The sequence below is a fragment of the Fopius arisanus genome, unplaced genomic scaffold, assembly GCF_000806365.1.
Source record: "Fopius arisanus strain USDA-PBARC FA_bdor unplaced genomic scaffold, ASM80636v1 scaffold00002, whole genome shotgun sequence".
NCBI classification, from domain to species: Eukaryota; Metazoa; Arthropoda; class Insecta; order Hymenoptera; family Braconidae; genus Fopius; species Fopius arisanus.
In genome coordinates this window covers 165,024-178,008 of record NW_011887741.1, presented here as the reverse complement: position 1 = coordinate 178,008, position 12,985 = coordinate 165,024, and the positions used below count along the sequence as shown (strand labels likewise).

At 36.0% G+C, this 12,985-nt stretch overlaps 2 protein-coding genes across 3 annotated transcripts; one reads left to right on the top strand and one right to left on the bottom strand.

Moving 5' to 3' along the window:
- Positions 1–174: 174 nt before the first annotated feature.
- On the top strand, positions 175–9,367 carry Wdr33 (WD repeat domain 33). The gene is made up of 9 exons (XM_011303228.1): positions 175–573; positions 755–1,244; positions 1,887–2,156; positions 2,314–2,465; positions 4,528–4,625; positions 4,974–5,334; positions 6,390–6,601; positions 7,014–7,361; positions 7,625–9,367. The coding sequence occupies exons 2-9, from the start codon at positions 924–926 to the stop codon at positions 9,022–9,024; spliced, it is 3,162 nt and encodes a 1,053-aa protein (XP_011301530.1). The 5' UTR covers positions 175–573; positions 755–923; the 3' UTR covers positions 9,025–9,367.
- Trmt6 (tRNA methyltransferase 6 non-catalytic subunit) lies at positions 9,368–12,303 on the bottom strand. 2 transcript variants are annotated; one of them, XM_011303215.1, is made up of 2 exons: positions 12,053–12,303; positions 9,368–11,234 (listed from the first exon to the last, which is right to left on the bottom strand). In XM_011303215.1, exon 2 carries the CDS (start codon positions 11,031–11,033, stop codon positions 9,666–9,668), a length of 1,368 nt encoding a protein of 455 aa, XP_011301517.1. In that variant the 5' UTR covers positions 11,034–11,234; positions 12,053–12,303; the 3' UTR covers positions 9,368–9,665. The 2 variants fall into 2 exon arrangements, with proteins under 2 accessions (XP_011301517.1, XP_011301509.1); XM_011303207.1 differs by lacking the exon at positions 12,053–12,303 and adding an exon at positions 11,459–11,542.
- Positions 12,304–12,985: the final 682 nt, after the last annotated feature.

Below are 12,985 nucleotides of genomic sequence, written 5' to 3'. Positions count from 1 at the left end.
TTTGGTGTCGGCGACATCAAAGCTTGGCGCCCTCCCTCTCTTGGGGTGCAGTACTACGATGCCGCTGGGGTCACTCCAACCCCCAGAACTGAGCCTCTACTTTAGTCAATCCTCTTTGCTCTACTCCATCTACGATCGGTAATTAGGATCTTTGACGAGCTCTTATATGGAAAATGGCGTTAATAACCGCCTACACGGTGGAAAGTGGCGTAAAGGCGCGGTGTTATGGCGTCGGGAGCCGAAAAGTGAAACTAGAGTTCAGTAACGACCTGAATAAATAAAAAAATGCTCATCCCAAGTAATAAATAATCAACTTGACATCGCTCGGACGTTGGGAATTTCAATAAATTCACCGATAACCAACTACAATCGACAAGTGTGGCCCATGAAAAACGTAGAGAAGACGTGTTCTTCATGAGTTGTAAACGTGTAGCGTGGACTTGAAACGATCTGGCCTTCGAAATATTTCTAAATACCAATAAATCAGTACCTATTTACCACCTTTGTATTTATTAATCACCGACAATTAGCATTGCTGTCACGTGCACTTGGAGCTATCAACATATTGAAAGGGTTAGTCCAGTAATTTCATATTCTTCTAACACACCAAAAACAATTGTAATAAGTTGCACTGGAAAAGTGGAGTAATCAATATTTCAAGAGTTTGATTCTTATCCCTGTAGTTTATTGAATGATTTCGTCAGTTTCATTGATTTGTGGAATATTTTAAACTAATGTTTAACGTCTTTCTTAGGAATCTAAGGGCAGAATGGAATCATCAAGTGACTTTCACTCCGAAATCACAACCTAACCTAACGATGAAACTCTGACACTCATCGAATATTGAAATTTACAATTACTCGATTGTAAAAATTCTTTGTTATTATTTTTTTTTGCGGATTTTTTGGGGCGAATAAGGAAAAATGTCGGCTAATGCACAGTTTGCCAGTCCTCCGCCAGCGATTAATTTACCGAATATGTCGGTACCACCGCCTACAACACCAAATTTATCAGCTCCTCCACCGAATTTAACGACAATTAGTACCTCTGGAGGTTATCAGCATCGGTTTAACAATCACAGGGAAGGACGAGGATTTTTTAAACCCTTCAGGCCTTATCATGCACCTAAAGTTATTTCTGGAGGACAGGATGCATTACAGGATGAGTTTGATGGGAAAAGGCTGAGGAAATCGGTTATGAGGAAAACTGTCGATTATAATTCGGCTATTATCAAGAGCTTAGAGGTATAATCAACAGGATTTTTCAATAATGAAGACAATGTTCAGTGACGATTCATTACTGTACAATGATAATTATATAGTTGGGATCTAATTGAAGGCGAAAAGTGGAGCCCTAAATTTTTGGTGCATTGTTTCAATAGTTTAGGGAAAATTGTCAAGAAATTTCGTTCTGTATTTCATTACGTTTTGCACAGAATAGGCAGACATTTTTCCCTGGAATCTTAGATTATTTAAATGATTTTAGAAGAAACAATTTGACAAACAATTCTTTAATAATAGAAGTATTCAATGATAAGTTTTCTTGCCCTATCCGTTTCTACCAAGTATTTTGTATCGAATACGGATCTACGATCAGAAAAATATCCAATTGTGATGAATTGCATCAAGAGTCTTGTTGAATGAAAGATTTTGTTTCCATGAATATTTAACATGATAATTTTGGAGGATAAAAATTAACTGAATGAAAAAGCGATCGGAACTTTTATGAAAAAATGATCAAATTTTTTCTGTAAAATTTGATAATGTTTAAAAATTTACTCTAACCCAGTAGTTTTAAAAGTATTTGCCAAGGTATTTTACCTTTTGCCTGGGGTTGTGAGTTTATCAATTTGAAAAAAAAAAAAACATTTTTCATGATAATTTTAGAATCGAGTTTGGCAGAGGGACTACAGAGATCGACGTGCACTTCAACCGGATGTTATGTACTATCCAGACCTCCTCCCACCACCTAGCTACGTCGACAATCCGATAAATGCTGTTACAACTCGTTTCGTTAAAACAGCAACAAATAAAATGCGTTGTCCTATTTTTTGCATGGCGTGGACGCCAGAGGGTAGAAGATTGGTCACCGGAGCATCCAGTGGAGAATTTACACTTTGGAATGGATTGACGTTCAATTTCGAAACGATTCTTCAGGTAAAACAACAGTAACAGACAAATAATGAACGAAACCTCTGGAAAATTAAAATCACGAGGAAAGGACGAAACATCTGTTATTAAAATTGGCCAGTTGTTGTTTTATAATGTTTTACCATGTGTTTTTCGTTTTGTTTTTGTTGAATAATTTGTTTAGGCTCATGACAGTCCGGTTAGAACGATGGTTTGGTCACACAACGAGAGCTGGATGGTGACTGGTGATCATGCTGGATACGTCAAGTACTGGCAGAGCAACATGAACAACGTTAAGATGTTTCAGGCCCACAAAGAAGCGATTAGAGGACTCAGGTATAACATCAACAACCACACTAGAAATTTTTGTCGGTTTTCTATTAAACTATTTATATTTTATATAAATTTCATCGTTATTATTCTTATAAGATATCTGATATTTTTTGTTCATATCCTTTTTATTAATCGGTATCCACCTTGAACCCTTTTCTGATAAGAGATGAAGAATAAATTGTTGAAAACATCCCCAATAACCCACGAGGAAGAAAAAATGAGAAGAAATTGCTTTATTTGAGCTCTGGATGAGTCCGGAGCGAACGGATTTGCAGATTATTTTGAGGGTATTTAAGGAAGGCCGGGCTTTAGAGGAATTTTACAACTTATTTTTTTTTTTCAAATTAACACCATGACTTTCATGCATTTTTTCATTGTCCATTGTAAAATCATCACGAAATATCATGAAACATCATGCGAAATGAAAAAGATTTTTCGGTATTCTCTAAATCCATTAGTTCCAACGATATTAACAAAATAATCTGAAACAAATTGTTTTTCTTTTCACTTTTCCGCGAATTTCAAAGTTCCATTTTTCTTTGAATAATAATCATCCCATTTATTTATTTATCTATTAGCAACTCCTCCGTCGATGAATTCCCTTTTTTTTTTACTTAATTTTTCGTTGACTATTTTCCAACTGCGTGAGATTTTTATAATGCGTCTAAAAATATTGGGAAAATGTATCTGCTGATAAATTAAAATAAAATGAGAAAAATATATATATAATTTTATATTTATATATTATATATATATATATTACTGATATATGGAGCCACCCAATTCTCAAGTATTTCCTACTTTTTGAAATGCATCAATAAAGAATACTATGATCCTGCCTCCTTGTTACGTCGTTTTCCATAACAATAAAATTGAACTTATATTTTATCAAATATGAATTACAATTTTGTTTTCAAATAAAGATCGATGTTTTTTTAATGATTGCGAGCATGAAAGAAGAAGAAAATAAATAAATAATTGAAAAATTCGTTTTCACGGGCTCGTAGGGATGTAATGGACATGAATGTGTGTGAGTGCAAACAATTATCGAACAATATAAATGATTAAATTTATTTTCAAGACACTCAATGTACGTTTCTTCTTCTCGTCCGCTGTTTGTTGTAATATTCATGGAGAATTTATTAAATTTCACTGAATTCAGAAAAAAAAAAACACTTGAGAACATTGTCCTATGGTCATGTGTGGCATCGAATTGATCGAATTGATCATGTCAATATATACAAAAAGTATGTAGTAAATAACAAAAAAAAAAAAGTAACAGTTCCACCTATTTTGTTTCTCCTTTTGGTTTGTTTTTGAATATCAAAGAATTGACTCTAGTCTATTTAACTTTGAGTACTATTTTCATTACAATTTTTTCAGTTTCTCATTATCTTTTGAAATTTCGAATGCCAGATATGACTGTCGGCAGTGAATTATTGTTCGCCCGTAGCAGCTCCCTCATATTTGAAAACAAATCTTCATAAATTTTATCTGCATTTTAATTCCATGTGGAATTCCAGTGAAGGTTGATCATGGGTGTAGATTATTCATTCTCGTTGATTTTGAATTTATCTCCGATGTACGAAGGATAGAAAATTATTATACAGACGAAATCCATTGCAAAAATATCAATTAAACATTTGCCCCTTCTCTTCCGTTTTCACTACTGAAATAATAATAATCAACAAATGTATTAAAAAATCGTCATATCGATACCGAGTGATTTAAAGAAATGAGGAAATATCCATTTTTGCACAAATTTTATGAAATTTTCCGTGTGAAAGGCTCAAGGCATTAATTACCGCATCATAACCGAGATAATTTCTTAATTAACAGAATTGAAGTAATCGACAGGTTCTATCAAGCCTGAGTTGGCCGCTGCTGAATTAAATACAAAAATTAAACATTTATATTAGCAATTAATTATTTAAATGAAACTCTAAGTCTCTCTCGTACACCCACAAAAGTAATCACGTGAATATAACGTGATAATAATTAAAATATCGACAAAAATCTAACGTGAACGTAAGAGCGGTAATCATTGTATTTTTTCGACCGGTAGTTTCAGTCCAACGGATCACAAATTGGCGACGTGCAGTGATGATGGAACCGTGAGGATTTGGGACTTTTTACGATGTCACGAGGAGAGAATTCTCAGGGGTATAAAAATTTTTATTTACACAACAAAATTATACAGTCGTTAAATATCTCGAAATCTGAGAGAAACACAATTTTCAATTATAATTGTCATTTCTGTCTCTAGATTCCAAGATATTTCCAGACAATCAACAATTGAATCAACTGATTAAACAAATCAAGTTGATAAATCGATTGATTATTCAATATTCATTATATGCTTCACTATAATTGACTAATTATTGAATATTTGATAATAACTAATTGTTATTGATAAATAAGGATTTAATGGAGTTAATCGACTCGGCGTGCTTAATTGTGATAATTTTTATTGTTGATCGGATGATTAAGAAAATGAATAATTGTCTTTAGGGCATGGAGCAGACGTGAAGTGTGTGCACTGGCATCCGCAGAAGAGTCTAGTCATCTCTGGGAGTAAAGACAATCAGCAGCCTGTGAAGCTATGGGATCCGAAAACTGGACAGTCTCTTGCTACTCTTCATGCACACAAGAGCACTGTGATGGACGTCAAGTGGAATGAGAACGGCAACTGGCTGGTAACAGCCTCCAGAGATCACCTCCTCAAGCTTTTTGATTTGCGAAATTTGAGTCAAGAGGTGCAAACATTCAGAGGACACAAGAAAGAGGCATCCAGTGTTGCCTGGCATCCCAGCCATGAGGGACTATTCTGTAGCGGAGGAAGTGATGGCGCTATATTATTTTGGCATGTTGGGTAAATAAATTCATTTTATCTAATCAAAACGAACGTACTAATTAATTATAAGTCGTCAGAATGTTTTGTAATCGAAAGATGCCTGATAATTACTTCATCAGGTGACCATAATGTTTTCATTATAGTAGAAAAGGTTTCGGTTGAAGGAAATTTTTTGATGATTTTTTCCCCGAAGGTTCTGAAAATTCTGTTTAAAAATAGTTTATTGATATTCATTCTGTGATTTTTATCTATCGGGCACTCTAAATTAAAAAATAATAAAAAATACATAGCTCATTATATATGTCATATATAGATGTATATATATCTGATATATAATTGCGGCCACAAATGCAATGTGTCACATCATGGTAAGCTACGTATTTTTTATCATTTATTAGTAAACTTGATAGATCCCTTTTAAACAATATCGCTCTTTAGCGGCCTTCAATAATTTTTCCTCTTTTTTTTCCTTATTTTTTTATGTCCATTCAAATGCTTCCCGCGACACAAATTTGATCCCCAATTTTAATGTATTTGAGGCTAAAATGATCAAATCTAAATAAAGATGACGTTCGATAGATGGTCCACCCCAGTCTTAATTATCATCTCGTAGAGTTATTAAAGTTTTTCCAGTTTTCACTGTAGTGTCACGCTCCAAAATTCACTTTTATTCCCAATTATTGCAGCGTTCGATGTAATTTACGAGGATTATCATTTATTATAGATCATATATAGATCATTTTAAAGGTCTCAACGAGCCCTTTACAGAGTTCTTTGAATTCTCGAATTCCTTCAATTTAATCAGGAGTTATCGATGATAATGCGTCGAATTTCCCATGTGACATTTAGAAAAAAATTAATCCCGTTTAACTAAAATCTATAACAACCTTTATCATCGCAAATACTCATGTATTTGGGATTTCATCTTGATGAAAAAACGTTTAATATTCAATTTTCTTATCAACATACGACTAATTAGATTCAATGACATGCAAACTAGTGATCCAACTACTTGATAATATTAATAGGAAAAATAGGAGAGATTATTGAGGATATTTTCTTGACGTTTACAGAGCTGATAAGGAAGTGGGGGCTATTGAACAGGCTCATGACAGCATTGTATGGACATTGGCGTGGCATCCATTAGGTCATATCCTCTGTTCAGGGAGTAATGATCACACGTCTAAATTTTGGACGAGAAACAGACCAGGAGATCTCATGAGAGACAAATACAATCTCAATACTCTACCTGCCGGTGCTTGCGGAATTGATGATCACGAAATCGGTAATTAGATCACTTTCATTCATTAGTGCTCCCTCAACAATCCACATCCACATTTTCAAGTTTAAGGCTCCGGTGGATTATCTAGAAAAGATCATTTACTCCGAAATTTGGATTCCTAATTACTTTGGCAATTAATCGTTTTTTTCAATAATTGTTAGCTAGCGTTTTAGCGGTTGTCAACAATTAGGGCGCTAGTTAACAATTATTGGAAAAAATTATTAATTGACGGAGTAATTCGAAGTCCCAATTTTGGAGTAAATTATCTTTTCCAGATAGTCCATTCGGGCCTTAAGATGTAAAATTTTCTACATTTTGAATATTTACTCCAGTCCACCCGAGCCTTAAAGTTATTTCTCACCCATTTTTAGGCCTGATTATCAAGATTTAATATTTGTAATTGTTATTTCTCCAGCTGATGAAGCTGCAGTGATCCCTGGAATGGGTCCAGAAGACAAAATTAATGCGGATATCGAAATGGAGGAGGAGAATAATTCAACTATCTCAGGAATCCCCGGGTTGGATCTTGATCATACTGCTGATGACAGTAAGAAACTGGCGAGCAAGAAAGTTCCATATTCCAAGCCAATTCCAAGGAATTTCCAAGCTCAATGGAATGAAATGGAGGCTGAAGATCCAGAACAAGTTGAGGCTTTAAATGCCATCGTTAATCAGCTGATTGAAACGACCCCGGGAGCTGTACCTCTCAATGAAGTCACACCAAATGCCATTATTTTGTACGGAAAAATGGTCCCCGTTGAACGTAAGAATATTTTCATTTCTTCAATTTGAATTCCATTTTTATTTTTTTATGATGCCACATTGGATCCTTCAAAAAAAGATAAAAAGATAAAATTTAAACAAAAGTCGACGTTTGATAGATTGTCCACCCGGACTTTAAAATTTTATAAGAAAACTCTATTATTGCTATTATTTAGATCATTTAATAAAAAATTTCGGATTTTTTTTGTAGAGTCTCTCGAAAAATAAAACTCTTTTATCTAATCTTCACGTCTATGTTTCCAGCTGGTTCGAAGCTAGCCGATGCAATTCTGAAAGGCAACGACGCCATAAATAAACTGGTTACCGCCGGTGAAATAGAAGAGCTGAAAGACGTAGCGCTGACAACCCCTGAGCCTGTCGCTGATCCTGAAGACTTTCTGCAGGACGAAGGTGAAATCGATTACTCAAAAGTGCCAGATATTGATCTACCAGCACCACTTCCCTCCTCGAAATTTGCCCAGAATCCAGAGCTCCTGAAGGCCTTGAATCGCGGAGGAAAACGAAAGTTCGATCAATTGATCGGTTGGTCAGACAACGAGAGAAATTCTCGCCTCCATCAGCCAGTGTTTGGAGGTTCGATGCTGGAGGACTCCTGCAACAGCGACACAGATCTCCGTCACATGATGAACATAACAGGCGTCGATATGGCAGCATATCTAGCCCAGGATGAGGATCTCAGAAGATTAAACAGCCTAGACCGAATGAATAATATAGGTAGCATGAATACCAATAGCATAAATAGGGATGAGGACATGCGCTTTGGGGGCGGCTCGAGTGGTCCAGGAAGGCCTGATTTCGATGGACGGAATTCATTTGGGGATCGAGACTTTCGTCTCAACATCCCACCACCCAATTTCAAATCCTCTAATCAAGATGGAGACAGCTTTGGAGACAGTGACAGCAGACCTCGACCCTGGGATGATGACAAGGATAATCGAAATTTCGATAAACGAGACATGTTGTCCTCGTCTCTTGGTAATAATTCCCAGTTGGGCTCATTATCCCTGCAGATGGGGGGACTTTCATCAAGCTCCAGTCATCTTAACACGAATCATCACAATATGCAGAATATCTCACCCAATATGCCACCAACGATGAACCTCTCAACCAATTTGGCCCTCAATCCCACTCTTCAAAATAAAACAAATAATCTCCTGAATAGTGGCATCACCGATGGTCTACCACCTCACATGATGCATCTACCACCGAATTTTGGGCCAAATGGACCCAATCCGTCCCAATTACCCCCCAACTTCAATCCCAATTTTCGACCTCCTAATGGAAATTTCCCTGGGAATCATCAGTTCAGGCAAATGGGACCCTTTGCACACAATAATTTTGGTAATTTTCAGGGTCCACCGGGATTCAGGTGTCCCAATCCAAATAATCCACCCCCCAATTTCGAGAGGGGCAACTTTGGTCCCAATTTTCGGGGACAGATGGGTGGTAATGGTGGAAATAGTGGAGGATTTAATTCGGGTTTCAATAATAAAAATTTTGGGGGAGGAAATAATGGAGGTGGTAAAAATGGTGGCAGAGGTATGGGGAGGAATAATGACAATAACAGGAGTAATTATGGAGGGAGAGGGAGAGGACGGGATGGTGAAGGATCGAGGGGTTCCAGGGGGAGGGATAATTATTGATGATGTTTGGTGTGTCCTCTGGAGTTAATCAGCAATGTGAGAGGAGTGATGCGTAGTGATCGATGTTTTTTTTTCTCGTTCATTTGAGGACTCAGGAAAAGTGAAAGAAAATTGATTAAATTGGGCTTCTCTCCATTTTAGAGAAGAAATTGTAATATAAATTGTAACATTACAGTCGATTTATGATTTTATGATTGTTCAATTGTAAGTGATGATTCATAAATTTTCACGAAGATGCCTTGGAACGGTGAGGGATTCCGAGGATGGTTTGTGAGTGTGCACTGAGGAATGCGTGGGAGTTTAATCAATTAAGATGTTTATTTAATAAAATCGAAAGTATATCGAGCAATGGTTTTTCATATTTTATTTTACATTTTCTTGCGGACTCAGCGGAGGAATAATATTCAATTACGAGTTAATTGCTTCCTCAATTCAACAATGCAAATACTTAAAAAAAAAACATTTCAAATATTTAATTGCTAATTAGCAGTTGATTCTCACTTCCACGAATAAATTTCGTACAAAAATAGTCTCTCCACATTTTGTTCCGAAATTCTCCTTTATGATTGTCAAAAGGAAGAAGCTAGGACCAAATGAAAAAACTCAATATCACAAAATGTCCTCAGGGTGACTTCATCGGATCACTCAACTAAAAATCCAGTCAGTAAATACCCGCCTAAATCATTCATCATGATTTCCGGATGTGTCCTATTGGGTAATACCTGGTAGCCCCTAAAAAAATTACTAAACAGTCTCAAATTGACGATATCCTTCCGCTGCTTGAGTGCCACATAAGTTTCCTGGAGTGGCTCCCTGTGACAATGATAAATTATAAAAGGTCTTGACATCCCAAGGAAAGAAAGAAGACTCTTAACAATACTGAATGGATGTTCCTTAGTCACAATAATTAAACCATCAGCCTTTCCCTCTTTGAAACAGCTAACAGCATTTTTCGTTTCTCTGAACCATTTCGGTTCTTTGAAACCCTCAGGAACACTGCAAACTCCATTCAGCACTCTTTCCATTGTTTCTTCATTATTTTCATCATTTTTATCGACCTTTTCGGTCGAAACTCCATTCTCCTCCATCTTATCTAATTTTAATTTTTTAGCAGGTATAATTTCTTCAGGTGTCTGCATCTCCCTCGTCTTCTTCCAGTGACAATGTTTTTTTACAAGTTCTCTCATGATTTGGTCCTCACCCTGATGATAAATCCGGAGGAAGGTGAAGAGATTCGCAACCATCATCCTTTTTAGCTGTTCCTCTGGATAATTCATGGCCTGCACCAACATCAGTTGTGCCTGATTGCCAGGATACAGATATGTCAAACTACCACTGGTACCTGCACCAATTCTATTTAACAATGCAGCAGCTGACAATCCGGATGTGCCGCTGTCATACAACAAGAATTTCCCCTCAGACCTGACATCTGAGTACGATAAAATCTGAGAAAGTGTGTCCATCCGCAAGAAATTTATCTTGGAGGAATCCTGGCGAAAATAAATCTCCTGTATCATGGATATCGAGGGCTTTTTCATAGTCAAATACCTGCAGTATTTTTTCTCTTTTTTTTTTATGTATTTTTCCTGGGAGAATTCGGTTTTAGTGGCGAAGGAGGTGCTATTAGAGATGAGAGAAGTAACGATTTCTTTGCTTGATTTTCCAGCATCTCTCAGGTCTTCTATTTCTTCTTTAGAGAGTTTTTGGGATGTGCCGTCATCGGTTATTGATCTGTTGTCAGTTCCACTGGACATGCCTTGCCGAATGTCTTCCATCGTTTCAGCTTTCAATGCCACCTCCAAGGAGACGTGCTTTTTGGAGATTTTTGAGGGGAACATCTTGAAGGTTGTCCAGTAAGGTTTGTTCACGAGGTCCTCCATTTGTACTTGCTCTTTTCCTAATGTGAATGTACCTTTTTCTGTTATTTTGCAGAGCTTGCGGAAATTCTGTTTCTCGATTACTACGTAGTTGCCTGGCTGAACTGTTTCCTCGGGGCTTTGCTCACCCATTTTAGTAGGGGTTTTGGATAATTATAGGGATGGAATTAGGAAGGTAGTGAGGTTAGCTGGTATTTTCTTTAGTGTCGTCGAGGAGTTTGGGGGTTAGGAAATCACACACGTGTCTTCGCTGAAACTCCCTCTAACTTTGAATCGATGGCTAAGTCATTTGGTGTAATCGGTGTAGTCGAATTAGACCAAAAAATGGCCCAACTGGAAAATTAATTCACTATTGATAAAAAAATATTCATTCAATAGTTAAAAAAAGTCCCCAATCACATATCAAAATGATAAAAAAAAAAATCGGTGCAGAAGATATCGAAAAAAATTATAAAACGATTGGTTTTTGTAGGGGCTCATAACAAAAGCTGTCGTAGTTGCAATAAAAATCACTGGATTCAAAAAAAAAAACAATTGTAGATAATGAAATTTCACACCGAAATAATGTAGGAAACAATGCTGTAGAATATGTCTTCTTTTTGGCAAAAATTCCTGAAGATTGTTCAATTCTAACTACGCAATATTCTCCCCAATCCTTCTCTGCGCACGCGCTTCAATGGAAAGAGCGCTATGCACAGTAGATTCAAATCTTTATGCGTACGATTACTGAATGAACTGCGTAATATTTTTGTGGCCTCATTAATCATAACATTTAATCAATTTTCCTTAAAAATGTAGAAGCCCCAACGATGTAGAAGCCCCAGTAGTCAAACTTTTAAAGACACCCATTTGTTGAGAAATTTTCAAGTAATTTAAAAGAATTTATGAATAGGTGACGTTTGTAATTTTGATTGAGAGGCTTAATTTAGTCCGTTTAATCTTCGTCTATATATTTACAGGTTAGGTCATAATAATAATAATTATGAGCGACGGCTAATGGAATTTGGGATTCCTTGTATATACCTCCAAATTTCCTCGGAGGAAATTTCTTGAACCCTGCGTTTTCCCGAATGAACGGACAAGTTCATCTTCTACTACTTTCCAGAATGATCCTAATGAAGCTGCATACTTGGATTAATCAGTTTACTCACCCCAATTTATTTATGAATTTTCCAGAATAATTAATTAGGCGTACATTACAACCGGATGCTACCAGTACCAGCACAATCATCACCATCAACTAATTATGTGGAACAATTTGTCTTCGAGGAGAATTATTTTTTATGAGGCAGAACTTATTGGTAAATTCTGTGGGGCAGATACTCGTGAAATCTATTTCGAAATACTGGACTAGAATCTTCTGCAGTTAATGAAGGGGCATTAATTCACCCGGTTTGCATTAACTATTGCGAATCCCGGAAAAAATATCCCAGGGAAAAAATATCCCACACATTCAAAATGTGTTAAAACTCGCTCAATTTAATTATTTTTTAATTTAATTATTTTTTTCGTTGTCTATTTTTTCAGGGACTCTAATTTTCCTATGGTCTATCAAATTCGGTGGGTTTTAACACGTTTTGGGTGTGTGGGCTATTTTTTCCGGGGATATTTTTTCCGCCTACCAACTATTGCCTACTTGAACACGGAACAGAACAAAATGTAAACACGTCTAACTCAGCCGATAGTTAGTGACCGAATGCAAATTTTTACTGATTAATGAACATTTGTATTATTAGATTTCATCCTCATTTGTCATGTCCATCATTTTTTTTGTTTGGATAATGAAAAAAACATAGAATTAAACGCTTATGTAAATAATAGAGGGCTATAGGACATATACGCTTAGATAAATGAAATAATTATAATTAAATGAATTACGAAATCAAATGAATATTCAAATGAATTTGGAGGTCCTCCGGTTCGCCTGTCTCCCCTATAAATTATTTATTGATTTTCAAAAATCATCCTTTCATTATTTTATAATGAAAATTAAAGAATCTTCAAAATTTATGTACCGTAAGACAACTATCCTCAAGTTAAAATTCAATCCAGATATTATTAAAATCACATGTTCTCAATTCGGA